Source organism: Equus quagga, chromosome 4 (genome assembly GCF_021613505.1).
Source record: "Equus quagga isolate Etosha38 chromosome 4, UCLA_HA_Equagga_1.0, whole genome shotgun sequence".
NCBI lineage: Eukaryota > Metazoa > Chordata > Mammalia > Perissodactyla > Equidae > Equus > Equus quagga.
The window spans coordinates 136,489,521-136,507,799 of record NC_060270.1 but is presented as its reverse complement, the minus strand read 5'-3'; the positions used below and the strand labels follow the sequence as shown (position 1 = coordinate 136,507,799).

Genomic DNA, 18,279 nt, shown 5'->3' with positions numbered 1-18,279 from the left:
ATAAATTACTGATCTGGAAAATAATCTCTAAGTGAACTTAAGGAATTGAATAACTGCGAAATCCTCAGCCAGGTGACTTGTTGTCTGTGCTCCTATCTCTATAAAACAGTGTTATTTCATACAATTTTTCATGTTGCACATTTTACTTAAAAAACATTAATTAATGACGTGGTCCTTGAGGTGGTGATAAGTTTGTTATATTACTTTATAATATTATAGCTTGTTATACTATAATAATACTTTACTATAATTTGTACTTTTGGAACATATGTAAGACTTATTTATTGAACTACTATTTATTGATCTCCTGGGAAGTGCTGGGCACTGTGAAAGGCACCAGATGTACAGTGCTGAAAGAAAAGAAATTATTTTTTCAGAACATACATTCAAATCAACTATTTGATATTAAAAGAACAATTCAATTTAATAAATAATTTCTCGTGTACCTACTATGTGCAAAACTGTTCTATGCTCTATAAAATATGTAAAAATTAGTGAGACAGTTTCCACTTTCAGGGAGCTAAGAGGATGAATAAGGCAAACACCCAATGATGATATTACAAGGCAGAGTAGCTGTGCATCAGAGAATTCAAGGAGTAGGAAGAAAATGCTGTGCAGTTCATGGCAGGGGTATTCATTTGGATTAGTGCTGGAGACAGACCTTGAAGATTACAGTCAAAGGGAACAGCATAAGCAAAGGTGCAGAGGAAGAAGTGAGGTCTACGCTAGAGGGGGCGTAAGACATGTGAAGGAGCGAAGTGGACAAGAGTTCAAAGTTGGGCTTGGGTCATGTTACTAAAGGGTTTTGAGTATTAGGATGAATACTTTTAAAAGTTATATTCTTTTATTCTCTTATATGTACCCAAGCTAAAGGTAAAAATCATTAACAGTAATGAGCACTTACCATATGCCTGAGCTTTTTGTGCATTATCTCAATTAATCCTATCCTACATGGTAGATATTACTACTGTCCCCATTATAGATAGAAAACCAAGGCTTAGAGGTAACCTAATTTGTCCAGCATTCAAAACCCTATGCTTTTAAATTCTAACCATTTTATGTTGTGTAGCCACCCATATCATACATTTTCATTAGTATAATAGAGTCCTTTTTATCTCTACAAGTGAGCAATAGTCGTACGAGTAACATTATTATAGGGTGGTCTGAGTTTTATTGACATAAGGCTGTGCGTAGGGAGTTTTGTTTGTGATGCTAACACATTTTAAGTTCTATTTTTCCCTTTCTATGCTCTTTTATAGAAGATGACATGAAGATTGACGAGAAATGTGTGGAAGCAGGTAGCGTTTTTTCTTGGTCAGTTGACCACGAGTAGAAACATGAAGCCTCTCAGCTGTAGATTTTCTGAAGCAGAGTCAGCCAAAGGGGCCACAGGCCTTGCCTCTGGAGGAAGCGTGTAAAATGAATGCTGTCCACCGTCCTTTTCCTGTGCTTCTGGCATTTGGAAGGGAAGCACAGCTGTGGGAATGTCTCCAGGCTCCAAACCATCTTCTAGAAAGTGCTCTAGAAATCAATATTTTGGAAATGATCACACGTGGAACACGTGGTAGCACTCAGGTGTTACATTCAGGTGGAATATCTGGAAATAATCATGCTCTTGGTGAAATACTACAAAATATTGAGATATCAAATTTTTTAAAAAGCAAAATATATATTTTGTTATTGTCTGATACCATCTTCTGGTAGATTCTAGTATAGATAAATAGTAGTGGATTCCAAATTTTCAAGAAATATATGAAAATTTTTTACGTTTCTGTTCTTAAATTTTTTTTGGAAATTGGGAAAAGATCTTTCAGATTCCGTGGCAGAACTAAGGCGGGCTCGAGAATCACTAGGGTTTTTTAGGAGACTAGTTGGGGCGTCTTTAGTCTGATAGGTGAATTTGTCTTGGCTCTATGGGTTAATCTAGTTTTTAGAAATTAAAGAACAATATGAAATCCTTTTTTTTCCTTCTTCTTCTCCCCATAAGTCCCCCAGTACATAGTTGTATATTCTAGTTGTGGGTCCTTCTGGCTCTGCTATGTGGGACACAGCCTTAGCATGGCTTGATGAACAGTGCTAGGTCCGCACCCAGGATCCAAACCAGTGAAACCCTGGGCTGCCGAAGCAGAGCATGCAAACTCAACCACTCGGCCATGGGACCAGCCCCTGAAATCTTTACATACTGGGGATTTTATATACTTCCCAGAACAACTACAGAACGATGCTTACACTATATTTCACCAAGTACACATTCTGTTTTTTTTTTTTTAACTTGCAGTAATATTCATTTCCTTTCTGTAATTTCAATTAAAGTTTTTATTAAGTACCACATTCACATATTTCAAAATTTGAAAACTACAAAAGTACATTCAGTGAAAGGTCCTCTTTCTCCCTGTTCCCCTGCTCAGTTTTCTTTCCTTAGGCAGTAAATGCTCTCAATGTCTTCCCTATCCCTCCAGATATAGTCTGTGCATATAAAAGCAATGATGCATTGGGGCCCGCCCCATGGCCTTGTGGTTAAGTTTGCTGCACTTGCTTCAGTGGCCCAGGTTCAGATGCTGGGTGTGGACCTACACCACTTGTTGGTGGCCATGCTGTGGCAGTGACCCACATACAAAATAGAGGAAGATCGACACAGATGTTAGCTCAGTGTGAATCTTCCTCAAGCGAAAAAGAAAAAATGAGGAAGATAGGCAGCAGATGTTAGCTCAGGGCAAATCTTCCTCAAAAAAAAGCAATGATGTGTATTTTCTTCTCTTCTCCCCCACCCTCATTCTCACCTTTTTTTAAAACATGAGTGCATGTACTCTTTGATGATATGCTGTATACACTGTTCTGTTCCTGGCTTTTTTGTAGCATTGTATGTCTTGGAGATGATTCCATCTTAGTACATAAGGAGCTTCCTCATGTTTTTTTAAATAAGTTATTGTATGTTTATAGAATCACTTATTGGTAGCATTTGGGTTATGTCTCATCTTTCCTAGGATAAACAGTGACTAGCTTTATAAATATATGGTTTCACACATGTGAATCCACCTTAAATGCAGCATCACCTGACCCAAGGATGTGCACATTGGTAATGTCGCTTTATAGTTCAAATTGCTCTCCATATAAATTCTAGTTTCCTAATCCTTAAACTCAAAACGCCAGCAAGGATTGTTTGAAGTGCTGAGTGAGTTGGTTTGTCTCAGACCTCTCGTCCCCTGAACCAGCCTACCCAGCCAGACCACTCACACGCTCTTGCTCCTTGCTGCACTCCCCTTGCTCAGGCACCCCCAGATCTTCAGGTAGGCGGCACCCCTCCTACATCTGCAAGCTCTCTGGCAGCCAAGCTGTGCAGTATCCAACAATCTGGAGGAGTTTCCCATGACACCAGACTTTTCCTGTCCCTCTGAGCCTCTTTTTTATTTTATTTATTCTCTTCTATTATTTCACTTATTTATTTTAAGCTCCTGCTGCACCCCTGCTTGTCATCACAGCCCAATTGCTTAATGCCATGTATCTCATTTAAGGCTTGTATATGCCATACAGACGCCACTGACTTGGCCTTGATTTAGGAAAACGTTTTTCAAGGCAGTGTGTGTGCAGAAGCAGAGGGTCAGGGAATTAGACTGGTAAAATACAGACTCAGTGTGGATGGAAATGTAGTAACACTTGGTTTTTTGCCTCCATGGAAAACTACAGATGAAGAAACATTTGAATCTGGTAAGTAAAAAATGAGTATTTCATGCTGATTTTGAAATGTATATTCCAAATTTTGGTATAATTTACATACATATTTAGGGATATGATACAATAATTGTCTAAATACATCAATAGTAGAGTTGTAAGATATCGTAAATTTCACCTTAACCAGTACTTCCCTTTAGGGGCATTTTGGAACTCTGTGAAGGCAGTTTTTGGTTGTCACATTGACTGGGGGCACTGCTGGCCGTCGTTGGTAGGAGTCAGGACCACTAGACGTCCTGCAGTGTATGAGACCGTCCTGCACAATCTTTCGAATGTCCTGCTCCTCACACTCATTACAAATAGAAGGAATACACAATAGTGACGTCAGTTTTCACGAAATGCAACATGGAAAGCTCAGTGGTTTAGAAGATAGTCATTATGGAGAGAGACGTTTGAACAGATAAAAGACATTGCTTTGCAATTATTGAATAAGTTATTCCGCGCATCTGTCTACTCCATACTGAGAGTAAATAACCTGGAGTGAGGTATCTGTGCTGAATTATTTTCTTTTTCTTTACCAGGTTATTTGTTATTGATAACACATGGTATCATCAAGTGTCTGTCCCTCAAAATCATGTTGACCTCCGTAGTAACAACATAGATCCCACAGAGTGTTTTTTAAAAACAGCAGCCTTTCGGGGTGTGTTGACGTTACTCACCTGCTTCCGAGTTCCAGTCTTGTGCTTCCTTCTGTTCTCCGTCCCCTCAGTCTGTAATTGCTCTGGCATATTGTCCCTACTTCAGTTAAGGCAATTTTCCTTTCTCTTATTATATGCGAATAAACCTTTGTGTTCGTTCCACCTGTCTTCAAGGGGCCGGCTGGAGATGGAAGCCTGTGACTGGACCCAGGGAGGGGCGAGGAATGAGGGCGCTCAGGCCAGAGGCTGCGGCAGCGCCTGCCCGCATCTTCCACCCCTTCCTCCTCTTCACAGGAGTGCAGCCACATGGCCTCTGAGCAAAGGGAGGAGGCGCAAGTCAGTTGCCTTCCTGCAGTTTCTCCCTTTCAAGCCCCACTTTGTGCCAACCAAGTAGAGAGGAAACTTCGTGGATAAAAAGCCTTCAGGGAGAATAGAGATGCGCACCTGGCAGGAAAAGCTGTCCCCTGAGCTGCAGAGTCGGGTCACAGGAGTTTCTGAGGCCTCAGTTGTGTGTTGTTCTTGGCCAGGCCTCCCCTGACTTACAACTTTCCCTAAGGGTGACGTGAATGCCTCATTTTGTCGTTTGTCTTTACTTGATGACTGACTTGATCTTCTCAAAATCTTAACTTTTTCCATGTCTGTTTCTGCACTTACCCAAATATCTAGAGGAACTTTCAGAAGGTAATTGTTTTTATTTCCTGGATAAGCCAAATAGAACTATGTTCAGGATCTTTCAGTGCCTCAAAATAAAGAATCGACAGGATAACTTTTAAGATAAGATATGACTTTTAAGGGTGAAATCAATGATGAACTATTCACCTTCAAAGAAAATATTTTAAAATGAACAACGAAAGTGATTAAGCTTTACGAATATATCCCTAAGTAAACATTTCCTTTTAAACTTATTGACATGTTTCAGTTAGAAAAATATGCTTATTTAGCAGAAGATGAAATTAATATTAGTGGGTTTTCTTTATATTTTAAAATGTGTATTTAAAAAAAACCCCAAAAGGTAAGAAAAAAAAGATTGTATATGTCAGTTCATTCTATGAACAAATGCTCTTTATATATTTTTTCAATGATCAGAACAGAGTCGTAAAAGTGAAGAATGGGGCTGGCCTGGTGGCGCAGCGGTTAAGTGTGCACGTTCCTCTTTGGTGGCCCAGGGTTCGCCAGCTCGGATCCAGGGTGCGGACATGGCACCACTTGGCAAAAGCCATGATGTGGCAGGCGTCTGATGTATAAAGTAGAGGAAGATGGGCACGGATGTTAGCTCAGGGCCAGTCTTCCTCAGCAAAAAGAGGAGGATTGGCAGCAGTTAGCTCAGGGCTAATCTTCCTCAAAAAAAAAAAACGTGACAAGCAACATAGGTTAGTAAACAGTAATTTGAAAATGACTTTTTTTTTCTGGAGTTTATAGCAATTTTTCTGGGACCCCACTGGAAGCAGAGACAGGAGTTTAAACAAGCCTTAGATGGTTCAGGCCCCTGGCCATGGTTTCCCTCACTTTTGTCTCTCAGATTCCTGGCCAGTCAGAAACAGTTGGCAGCCATAGAGCAAATGTTAATTTTATACAGAACAAACCATTTTTTTTTTTTTTTAAAGATTGGCACCTAACCTAACAACTGTTGCCAATCTTTTTTTTTTTTTTTGTCTTTCTGCGTTTTCTCCCCAAATCCCCCCAGTACGTAGTTGTATATCTTAGTTGTAGGTTCTTCTAGTTGTGGCATGTGGGACGCCGCCTCAGGATGACCTGATGAGCAGTGCCATGTCTGCGCCCAGGATCCGAACCAGCGAAACCCTGGGCTGCCACAGCGAAGTGTGCAAACTTAACCACTCGGCCATGGGGCCGGCCCCAGAACAAACCATTTTGTAATGGAGAAAATAAAAACACATTTCTGTCTTTTTTTTTTTTAACATCTCTTTTCTTTTATTTTTTGGTGAGGAAGATTCACCCTGAGCTAACATCTGTTGCCAATATTCCTCCTTTTTTTTTTTTTTTTTTTTTGGCTTGAGGAAGATTACCCCTGAGCTAACATCTGTGCCAATCTTCCTCTATTTTGTATGTGGGTCACCACCACAGCATGGCTTGATGAGTGGTCTGTGTCCGCACCTGGAATCCGAACCTGCAAACCCCGGCCACTGCAGCAGAGCGTACGAACTTAACCACTATGCCACGGGGCTGGCCCCTAAAAACACATTTCTAACAAAGGGATTAATTATAGAACCTGCAAAACACCTTAACCACAAGTTAAGGCCAAAGCCAGTTCATCTGTCTCTTTTTTTAAATCAGTTTTCTTGTGGCATGTTTAAAAAAGCAGCCTCAATTTTTATATGTTTTTACTATGACTCAGTATCTTTCTTATAACTCTAAACAAGCCTAAAATAGCGTTTTGTTCTCAGTCACACTAGACAGTATATTCAGTGTATTGCTGAAATTCTGGAGTGTGTCTACACAGTCTGTGCGTGTGAGAGGATGGGAAGCGCTCAGGACGTTCTTCAGTAAGCCACTCTAGGGTACATTCAGTTGGGCTGCTGTCCACTGACATAGTGTCATGTGAAGATCTGAAGATGATTTCATGCACCTGTTCTAAGTAAACTTCTCCTCCTCCTCCACATACGCTGCTCCTGCCTTTCTCTGTGTTCCAGACAAGGAGGAATTTGTTGGCTATGGCCAGAAGTTCTTTATCGGTAGGTGATGCTTAAGAAGAAGTGGGTCTTTGCCACTTGCTAAGTTACAGCCTGACACTCTTCTGAAAGCTTCTTTTGCTGATGGACATTTCCAAACTTATTCCTTCCTCTAGTTTCCCTCTATCCTTTTTTGGGGGGGTCAATAATCTGATCTATTATTGATCATTCATTATAATTAGCTTACACTGGATATCTTTTATTTGTCAAACGCAGATCTTTAATTTACTTCCACTCTGTTCCAAAACGTGTTTATCTTACTCTAGAGACCAATTCTCTGACTACTAATCTTAGTGTTATGGCCACATTTCCATCATCTGTCAACTGGGCGGAGCTTTCTGAAGGACTGGGCACCACTCATTAAAACCACGCTGGGCTTCCTCCTTCCATGAGACAGTGGGAGAACAGCAGGGCTGCAGGGTCTGTAAAGTAGAATGTGGTTCCCAGGCCTGGATGCATATTGGAACCATTGAGGGAGCTTTAAAAAAAACAGTGCCACCTATCTGTGTCCCTTCCAGAATAATTTAGCCCCAAAGCCATTAGTTAGGTGAGCAGGTGGGCATCTGCACAAAAGTGGAGAAGCAGCAGCCTGGGGTGGGGCATCAGAGCCTGTGCAGGGTGAGGAGGGCGTCTGTGCAGGCATGATGGCAACCTGGTGCAGGTTGGCAGAGCCCGCCCAGTGAGTGAGGAGGGCAGTTGCCAACACTGGGGCTCTGATACGGCACAGCCTCTACAAAGATGCCCTCCTCACCTAGCCTGGGCTCTGATGCTGCCAGGCTGCTGATACTCGCTGTCCCCACCTGCATAGGTGCTCTCGATTGACACAATAAGTAAATGTATGAGGATAATAAGAGTCAGGTTGCTCACCGCCAAGGAAGGGAGTTACACCTGGAAAGGGGGAAGGCTGGAATGGATCCTGTACTGTTAAACTGGCATTGTAGCTGTTGGTGTAAATTCATGGTTTTCAACATAAATAGATACAAACATAGATGTAAGTGTGTGTATTTATATATGTATAATATATATATTATACATATACATATGTGTGTGTGTGTGTGTATATATATATGTATATATATATATATATATGTTTGTATAACTCTACCATCTGAGAGGACCTGGGAGCCGCTCTGTAAGTACCAGAAAGCCCTGTGATTTGCTAGGCAGATTATGCAGGATCATTGGAGTTGGGAAGTCATGGCTAAGATGTCCAGCTTTGCCACTGAGCACACAGTTGTGAGCGACCACATCACCTGTCTGGGTTAGTGTGTCCATCTGTGGGTAATAAGTCTGCTCTCATTTCCACGTGGCCCGAGCCACTGTCGTCTCTCCCCAGGACACTGCAGCAGCTTCCTAACCACCCTCGCTGGAGCCTGCAGCTCCTCCCCCTACAGTTTACACCCTCTCTCACCAACCAGAGCTCTTCTTCAGAAACATCAACCACATCATGTCACGCCTTCTCTTGACTGTCCCGTGGCCTCCCATCCCACTTTGACCACAATCCAACACTTGCCTGAGGCCCTGTGCGACCTCCTGGCCTCCTCTCCACCCCTACTCCCTACCTCTCTCCCTACTGTCACTGCCCTTCAGCTTCTCAGGCCTCCCAGCTTCTCCTCAGGCTCCCCAAGCCCGCTCCTTTCTCTGCACCTCTGCAATTGCCGCTCCCTCAGCCTGCACTGCTGTGCCCCCCAGGTGCCTCCTTAGCTGGCTCCCTTCCTGCTCAGTGTCAGCTTCTCAAAGACACCTAATGGAGCCTTCTATCTGAAGAAGCACCGGGTGACTTTCCACCCACTCGCCCTTCTTCTTAGCACTATTTTCGTCGTGGTTTGTTGTCTCTCCTCCCCCATGAGATGTCAATTTCATGAGGCCGTGGGTTTGGTTTCGCGGACCGCTGTATCCCCAGCACCTGGTACAACGCCCGGCACACAGTGGGTGCTGAGGCCACCCAGGGGCATATGGGGCATTGTGTTATTCTTCCTTCATATCGCTTCCTGTCTTCTGACTTCAGACAGACGTGGCTCTGTGAACTAACACTTTCGGGTCACAGTCACTGCACGCTCCATCAGGTTGGGAGCAAGAAGTGCTCTCTCCTGCCCTGGATCTGACGTTCCGTACGTTTCCACCCTTCCCAGCTGGTTTCCGCCGCAGCATGCGCCTCTGTCGCAGGAAGTCTCACCTCAGCCAGGTGCGCGCCAGCGTGTGCGGGGCCGGCAGCTGCCACAGCGCGGTGGGCGCCCCTTACGAGGAGGTGGTGAGGTACCAGCGCCGCCCTTCAGACAAGCACCGCCTCATAGTGCTCGTGGGTACGTCCCAGCAGGCTGCGCCTCCAGGCGAAGCTCTCCTAGATTCGGGGGCCTTGCACTGGGAGTAATGGTAAAGGTGGAACTCTTTATGGAGCCCCATGTAAACACTTTAGAAAACAATAACACCTGTTTTATATGTGTTTATAAATAACACTTCATTGTATCATATTTTTCTTGTCTACAATGAATGTGGTATGTCATGATGTATATGGACTTGTAGGGTAACAAGCTGTATTATGATGAGGCTGTAATGGGATTTTTTGTGCCTGTTTAGAATTTGTTCTATATGCATAGGTAAGTGTTCTCCCAGACTGGGTCACTGCTCTGTATTAGGAAAAAAAGCCCTTAAGTTTCATTTCCCTAAGAAATTTGTGACCATCTCCTTTAGAAACGTGTCTAAAATCTTCTAGAATGTATCTTTGATGCTAAAGCACAGGGCAAATACAGAGCTGGGGCGACCTGCTTTTGTGACTAAGATCTCTGCTGGTCCTTGTGGCAGTAGTGACCTGCCTCTTGCTGCCATCCTCTCTGTGTCTCTAGCTGTGACCAAGGCAGGCCCCTGCAGGGTGGAACAACATGCCTTCCAGCCAGGACCAGCTGCATAATTTGCAAGGCCCAGTGCAAAATGAAAATACAAGGGCCCTTTGCTCAAAAATTAAGAATTTCAACGTGGCCAGAGAAGAGCATTAAACCAAGCATAGGATCCTAAGCATGGGCCTTGTGTAACTGCACAAGTTCTGTGCCCATGAGGCCAACTTTGCCTCCAGTTGGACATGGGGGTGTTGATTCAACCACCTGTCAGGAAATGTGCCCCCGAATTCTGTTAGTCACAGGACCGGTAACTGTGAAGGCTGATTTCTGGGTTGTGGTCTAGTAGAAACTTCATTTGAAGAGGAAAGGTAGGTTGTCTCAGATTGCCTGAGATGAGGCCCGAGAATTCTCAGTGTCCAACATTAGGTGAAGTTTGCTGGGGTGACAGGTTCCTGCGGTTTCCTACCTCATTTCTGAATGTTGAAGAAGTGTGGGTTTCTCCATGGTTCACCAGGGAAATTCCTAAGAGTTTTCTGGGACTGTTCCAATTTGTGAGAAGAGAAGCTACGTAATTTCCCTCAAAACACTTGCTCTCGAGTTTCTTCAGTAGAAGGACTAAAATGATTTCACCCTATTATCCACATCTAATGATTTCTGTATGTGACTTTTTGTCTTTAGGACCTTCTGGTGTTGGAGTAAATGAACTGAGAAGACAACTTATTGAACTAAATCCTAACCATTTTCAAAGCGCTGTGCCACGTATGTCTAGTTCTTCTTTCCGAGAGGTTCACGTTTTGGTAAAATGTTCTTTGCCCCTGCAGATGCGCTGGTCTCACGGAACTGCGTCATACCATCTTTGTTGTAGAAATCTAAGATGCAAAGGACAGTCCTTAAGATTGCTGACTGTATTTGTCTTAATAAAGGGGATTGATTTACTGGCATGCAGCTAGCTAGGCTTTTAAAAAGCGGCTTTGTCTTTCTTCCATTTCTTAACCATCATTTAGATGACCTTTCAGGAAAACTAATATTTAGCAATGGTAGCTAACATTCGTTCAGTACTTACTATCTTCCTAGCACTGTGCTTGACTGTTTGATGCCTTATCTTATTTATTTTTTATTTAAAAATTTTAATATATGCATGTATAATTTTAAATAAATCTGTACATTTGATTATACCATCCATGGCAGGAAGAGTGTGTGGGTCTGGGTGCTTCCCTTTCACCTCAAGGCAAGAGAGCAACTTAGGGAAACCACCTAAAGAGCTTAATATGTGTTCCCTGCAGGTTGAAGGTCACAGAAGACAGGTGTCAGTATTATACCTGAAAAATCTGAAGGATGAGAGCTTAGAAGAGGTGGCCAATGGCTGCAGTTTGGGAGGTAGCTGGCCTTTTAGAGTCTGTCACAGCCAAAGAGTTGTGATGATTCCCAAGGACCAGATCTGAGGGGATAATGTAGGAGAAAGTCAGCCTGAGGTTGTCTTAGTTCCTGCTCAAGATGAAGCCTCAGTAGGAGGCCAAAAGTGGAACCCCAGATACCTCAGGGTGTGGAAGAAATCACAAATGACGAGCTGGAATAGAAATGGGTTTGAGATACTCAGTAGTTGTGGTAGTGGTATTTGCAAAATAACCCAATACATCCTCTAGGAGAGAAAGAGCCAGATTTAAACATCTGCCAAGTCTAAAAAGAGCCAGAAGAAGCCAGCATCAGCATCAGCATCAGTCACATAAGGATTTTCCTGCCCTGTTTCCTCTCCTCTCTCTCTGCATGCTAGCCTTGAGGAATTATAAAACTGGGGGAGGACAGTAGAAATGCAGTGAAAGAGGGGAGAAGAAGCGGACCATCCTCCCTGTCCTGAGTTCTGGCTTCTCCGACTGCCAGCTTCCCTCGGTGCAGCAGGTCTGAGACAGATGTGGGGAAGAGAGGCATGAAATAAACATGAAGTTCATAATTTTGATTACTAATGGGAATGGAATTTTAATTATTAAATTGAGGCTGAGTTTTGTGGCATGAATGGTTGTAGACTTTTTTTAAAACCTACGAGTAGTCAGAAGATTCATAGGAACTGCTAGATTTTCATCCAGGGCCACGGGTAGGTCTTGCCTACAGAAGGGCAATGGGAGGCATAAAAAGTTGCTTTATGATCACCTTCCATAGGTTGTGCTTTCCAAGTACTGTTAACATGTGTAAGAATGGGCATTAATCTCAAAAACAAAAACTACAGAAGAAATCACTTTTCAATAATAAAAATGCCCACAGAACATAGAAGAATTATAAGGAGTGTGGATAACCATCATCCAAAGTGAGAAAATGTTGCCCATATTTTGCTTTTTAAATTGAGTGAACAGTTTTGGGCTTACAATGAATATCTCAAGTTATGCACCAATTCACAGACTTTAACCTGCTGTGTAAAATACAGTCCACTAGAAGCCAAGGAGAAGCCGTCATCCGAGGTTTATGTTAACACAATTTACTGTCACCTGAGAGCCATAGTGTTTCACTAAGAGTTTTTTCAGTACAAAGCTATAGAAGTGGCATGACTATAGGAACTCTAGGGAGCTGAAGAGAGGCTTACCTAAAGAAAAAACAAAAATTACTCCCAAATGATATTTGGTTTTTGTGCCTCTTGAATGTCCATAACTCCTTTTATCATTTAGGGCCCTTTCCAAGCTCCTACTTGATCATTTCCATGTGTTAATATCATCAGGTGTTGATCTATTTCATCCTTAAACTTTGTCAAAAGCAAATACACAAATTTTTGATGAATAAAGAGGATTTGTTGCAATGAAGGTTAAGGGACTAGCAGCTTTGCAGTATGTATATACAGGACACAGAGTTGGGACTGTATCTTATTCGTCTTTGTGTTCTAAGAACCTCACACAATGGCTGGAATACAAGCACAGTACATGTTAGTTAAATAAATGGATGAGCAGACAAGAATCACTGTTAGGTATTCAGTGAACTGCTAGGTTCTATAACAGGTACTATTTAAGTTGAAGAATCTCTAACCTAAGTGGTCATATCAAAGAGTCAGACTGACTCCAGACTCCACGAGTCCTTCCCTTCTGAAGATCCCTAAAACCGATCGCCGTCTCACTTGGATATGAATGCACCTGGGCAGGATGGCAGACTGTCATGGGCTCTCTCCATTCCGAATCTGAGACAATCTGTTGTAGTAGAAAGCTCTCGTCTAGGAGGAGTCAGAACACCGAGGTTCTTGTTTTCAACTTTGCTTTCCCTTAGTCTTATGTATGTAGGTTAGTTACTCTCTAAAAGCTTCGGTTACTTCTCAGTAAACTATAGATAATAACAGTCCACCTAGCTAGCAGTGTGAGGGACGAAACGAGATCTTGGGAAATTCACTATCTGAACATGAGCCACTGCTGCTGTTGCTACCTGGGGGCCGGCAGGCATCTTAGGGTTCACGCATAACTCATTACTGCCTGTTTTGAAGTAAGCGCAGGTGTTCCCTTAGGATGTCCCTCTCCTGGCTGAATACTTAATACCTTCTTGTCTATCTACTCTGTGAGCACTTAATAAAGGTTTATAGATTAACCGATTTTGATTTGAGAACTTCTACTTTCTTATCACCAATTCAGGCTCCCTCTTTTTGGTTCTGGCATTTTATTTATCTATGTTTATGTATTCATTTACTTATTTTGATTGGACACCTTTATCCAAATGCATATTGGTAATAAATCAAAACATTTTGAAGATTCTAAAACCTTTTTTAAAATTCCCTCTTTTTGATAGATACTACTCGTTCCAAAAAGAGTTATGAAATCAATGGACGCGAGTACCACTATGTGTCAAAGGAAGCATTTGAAAGCCTCGTGTATAGTCACAGGTAAGCTAGATGGTCGGAATCTGATTCTCGCCTCCGGAGTTTGACATTCAGATTAGATTCCCTATTTAATACATATTCCAAAGCTTCTGACTGAGGTAATTTCTTCTTGTTTCTGAAGAATTAAGCAAGGAAATGTAAATTGATATATTAGTACATGAAATCACTGGGTTCAGAGAGGGAGCACAATTGAGTTGAAAATTTTAGAGAAATTGGAGGAGTTAAGTACTAAATCTCCTAATATTTTTTTTATCCTGTCGAATATTCACTAATTCTTTTTGTGCTAGTAAAGTCCACATAGTTTATTCTATTCGGTTGTAGTTTATCTTCACGTTACTACTGATAGTATTTTACTTGTAGAAAGAATTCTTGTTTCTTTGTCCCTCTCTTGCAGGATGCTCGAGTACGGTGAGTACAAAGGCCACCTATATGGCACCAGCGTGGATGCTGTTCAAGAAGTTCTCAATGAAGGAAAGATCTGTGTCATGGACTTAGAGCCCCAGGTGGGTCGGCAGTGGAATATTTCCCGTCTCCCCAAAATAATGAATGCATGTCATCCGTTTTGTGTACATGCTGTAGGCTGTAGGTGAGACATTTTATTCTGTTAGCCTTTTAAGGATAAGACCACTTCCCATATCTAAAAGCCAGGATCTTAAATGAAGGATCAGTTGCCAATATCTTGTTTTGGAGAAGAAATCCAGTTTCTCAGACATAAAAACAGAACTGAGCGAGTGCCATAAAAAAACTTGGAATCTTCTTTGACCTTGATCACAAAGGCATCAAGGCAACTTCTTGTGGTGGGAATAAGATGTTGCTTTACACAGAAGGTGAGGTTCCTACGTTGTCATATGTATGGCTGCCTGTCTGAGACTTACGTGGAATGGAGGAGGAGCGAGCAAGTTAAGATAAAGAACATACAACGTGTAGGGCCCACTTTTTATGATCCTTGTAGTTTGCTTGCATTTTCTATAGTCAATTAAAAAATATATCTTGTGTGCTGAAGAGAATCAGGGGACAAGGGTTGTTCTTACTTGGGTCAAAGCTGGTGGTCAGTATGAAGATGTCAGTCCACTGTGAGATAATGGTAAGAGGAAAGTGAAACGGAGCTGATCCTCCTCGAGAGTCTGTCTTTGTCATTGTCCCATGAGATCATGTACAGAATCCTATCAGATTTCAGTACAGGTGTCATGGCTAATAACCGGAAGAGCAAGGATTCGAATGTAATTTTGATTCTAGAACCCCATCTCTTAATTATTAACATGATTTTTAGAGTTGAGGACTTGAGGGCACATGAAAATATACTCTGGCTAAAAATAATTGCTAATTTCTGATCTTAGAAATTTGAGAACATTCATGTTGATTCTAGGAAATTAAGACTTCTGTTATTAAATGTGCATTTAATTTTTCTGTGTAGGGTATTCAAGTGGCTAGAACTCATGAACTGAAGCCCTATGTCATATTTATAAAGCCGTCTAACATGAGTTGTATGAAGCGATCTCGGAAAAATGCCAAGATCATTACAAACTACTTTGTGGACATGAAGTTCAAGGTAAGATACAGAGGCAATGGATGTACGCGTTGTTTTGTTTTTATTCCCCTAGTGAAAAAGCCACTGTTGTTTCCACAGCATCCCGATGTTAAGGAATGTAATTTCTGTTTCTAATGAATAATGCACTTATGATTTATCCTTTTTACATCATTTACAGATATTAAAATAAAGTTTAATAATTGCTATGATGCTACTCTTCTTTTTTCTTTTTTTGGGGTCTAGCTTTAAAAAAAAAAGAGCTCTCAAGCCACAGTTTGCAAAGACATACAGAAATTAGGTGTGCGTAGGCCTAATATTTGTATTCAAAATGGATTATTTATTTTACAAAAATGTTTGAAAGTTTACTTTAAAAATGCTCTAGTGAGGGGCCAGCCCCATGGCAGAGTGGTTAGTTCACGCACTCCACTTTGGCGGCCCAGGGTTTTGCTGGTTCGGATCCTGGGTGCCAACATGGCACTGCTCGTCAGACCATGTTTAGGTGGCATCCCTCATGCCACAACCAGAAGGACCCACAACTAAAATATACAATTATGTACTGGGGGGATTTGGGGAGAAAAAGCAGGAAAAAAAAAAGAAGACTAGCAACAGTTGTTAGCTCAGGCGCCGATCTTTAAAAAAAATGCTCTGGTGAATACACCTCATCTGTAAGATGAATTTTCTTTATATATATATATATATTTTTAAACACAAAAAATGTTTATTAACGATGATGGTAATAATAGAGGGGCCAAACCAGGTGGGCTTAATCAGTGAACAATCTTTTCTACAATAGGTGAATTTTTTCCAGTTTTTAAATAATTTTCATTAAATCCATATTAAAGATTTTGTCATAACATGTGTACAGCTCAATGAAATTTTACGTGTGTATGCACCCAGATAACCATCACCTAGATCCGGATATGACATCCACTTATTTTTGTGTGTATGGTGAAAAACAAAACACGAAACTAACCATTTTAACCATTTGTAAGTATACAGTTCAGTGGTGTAAAGTATATTCACATCATGAAACAGAACTCCAGAACTTTTTTATCTTGTAAAACTGAAATTAAACATATGGAATACTTCATGAATTTGCACGTGTCCTTGCACAGGGGCCATGCTAATCTCTGTATCATTCCAACTTTAGTATATACGCTGCTGAAGTGAGTACAAGGTAGCTTTATATTATCTTTTATCTCTCATTATTTTTATGTTCATATGTTTTTAATAATTACTATATGAAAGTCTGATACTCCAGTTTGCATTTCAGACAGTAGAGTCCATGGATATATTCTCCAAGTCTTATGGGCATCTAAAATTGTGTTCTCATTTTTATGGCAAGCTAAACAAATTAACAAAATTGTTTCTGGATCATGTGCATGGCCACCTGGTAAAGGTGTACCACCACGAGGTTGCAGTGCCTGTGTCTATATTTGTGTTTAGGATGCATTGGCAACAAGATGTACTATTTTAATTGTTGTAGACAAATAAGAAAATAGCAGCAATCAATTTACTGCATTAGTGCCAAGTAAAGGCCAAATGACTTTCACTTAACAAAATTTCACAATAGTAGAAATAGACAATATTATAGGTGAATTAGGTCATCATGAAGCAAAGGGTAATCTAAGTATGCCCAATTCAATAGAACTGGGTCATGCCATCCTCAGGTTGAGAGTGGTCATTTTGTATCTGCAAAGTAATGTCATTCTTGTCGTTAGTGTTCATTTGAAATTTATGTTTAAGTTTTATTTATACTTAACTGGTAAATTTTCTTTGGTTTTATGTTGTATATGGTTTGAGAGCTTCAAGTGTTTAGATAATAGAATAAGATAATTTAAGTCCAAATGGGAAGTTGAGAGGACTGGTCTGTCTAGGAACCGTTACTAAATTTCGCGAAACCTTGCCCAACGGGATGCTAAGTAAGACTAAAGAGAGAAACGGTGTTTTAGAGTAGAGGTTTGGAATAGAGGAAATTTATTTGACCTAATTGTTTTTATAAATAGCTTCACAGCTGGATAACAATCAAAATAACAAACTGCGTACTATTTCTATTCGTCTCATTAAGTTTGTGCTATCCATATTTTTCTATTTCTCCTGAAGGACGAAGATCTCCAAGAGATGGAGGATTTAGCTCAAAAAATGGAGACTCAGTTTGGCCAGTTTTTTGATCACGTGATTGTGAATGACAACTTGCAAGATGCATGTGCCCAGTTGTTGTCTGCAGTTCAGAAGGCTCAGGAGGAGCCTCAGTGGGTCCCAGCAACGTGGGTCTCCTCTGATACCGAGCCTTAAGGAGGCCCTCCGCACAATGCTGCAGTTTTAACAGCGTTCCCCTGTTACAGAGCTCCGGACCAACAGCTGCCACCCCAAACAGCAGCATTTGCCCTGTTATAACGAGTGCAGCTTAAAAGTACTGCAGTTTATTAATCTTATTTGAAAACATATTTGTATTGTATGCTTACATAGAGTTACCTATTTGGCTTGTAGAAGAAAATGTTTTCCTTTACCTCATATGCAGTAACTCGTAGAAATATGAACAATGTTAAGTTTCTGAGTATAAGAACCTTTCATAGATTTCCTTATGGTCTTTGTACAATTCAGATAAAAAGACCTTTCCTAAATAAAATAAGTAATTTCAGAAACTGTATTTTACCTTATGAAACTTGTTTTATGAAAATGGTTTTTACAAAAAGTGCCTGCTTGACTAACGCAGCAAGAAGGGTTAACGTACACATTTCACGTCTAACATCAAGACCTGCAGAAACTGCACTTGGCCCCATCATTCTACACATAGGGCTACAAGGAAAAAAGTCTTCTGATCGGAGCTGTAAGTCATCAATTTTCCTAAAAGCCAGTATCTACATTTATGCCTAAATTAGGAAGGGAGAAGGGACTGCGGTCCTGGAGCCCAGTATCTGAGAAAACCACAAGAGGAGGACGTTTCTCCAGTCTTGTTTTTCTCTTCCCTAGGTCTGAGACTTCCAGTCGCTTCTCCTGCCTCTATCTCCTGCATCATTCT

At 41.2% G+C, this 18,279-nt stretch overlaps 1 protein-coding gene and 1 pseudogene across 1 annotated transcript in view; one reads left to right on the top strand and one right to left on the bottom strand.

Annotated features, from left to right (window-relative positions):
• The window catches only part of MPP4 (MAGUK p55 scaffold protein 4), a 35,890-nt gene extending 18,085 nt beyond the window's left edge, over positions 1–17,805 (top strand). Inside the window, exons 12-21 of the mRNA XM_046659422.1 lie at positions 1,260–1,298; positions 3,685–3,705; positions 5,034–5,048; positions 7,016–7,057; positions 9,187–9,357; positions 10,567–10,647; positions 13,639–13,732; positions 14,124–14,232; positions 15,144–15,278; positions 17,361–17,805. Coding sequence (XP_046515378.1) covers positions 1,260–1,298; positions 3,685–3,705; positions 5,034–5,048; positions 7,016–7,057; positions 9,187–9,357; positions 10,567–10,647; positions 13,639–13,732; positions 14,124–14,232; positions 15,144–15,278; positions 17,361–17,552 — 899 coding nt within the window. The 3' untranslated portion in view covers positions 17,553–17,805. The remainder of the gene's footprint in view (positions 1–1,259; positions 1,299–3,684; positions 3,706–5,033; positions 5,049–7,015; positions 7,058–9,186; positions 9,358–10,566; positions 10,648–13,638; positions 13,733–14,123; positions 14,233–15,143; positions 15,279–17,360) is intronic.
• Positions 16,329–16,427, bottom strand: LOC124238783 (uncharacterized; annotated as a pseudogene).
• Positions 17,806–18,279: the final 474 nt, after the last annotated feature.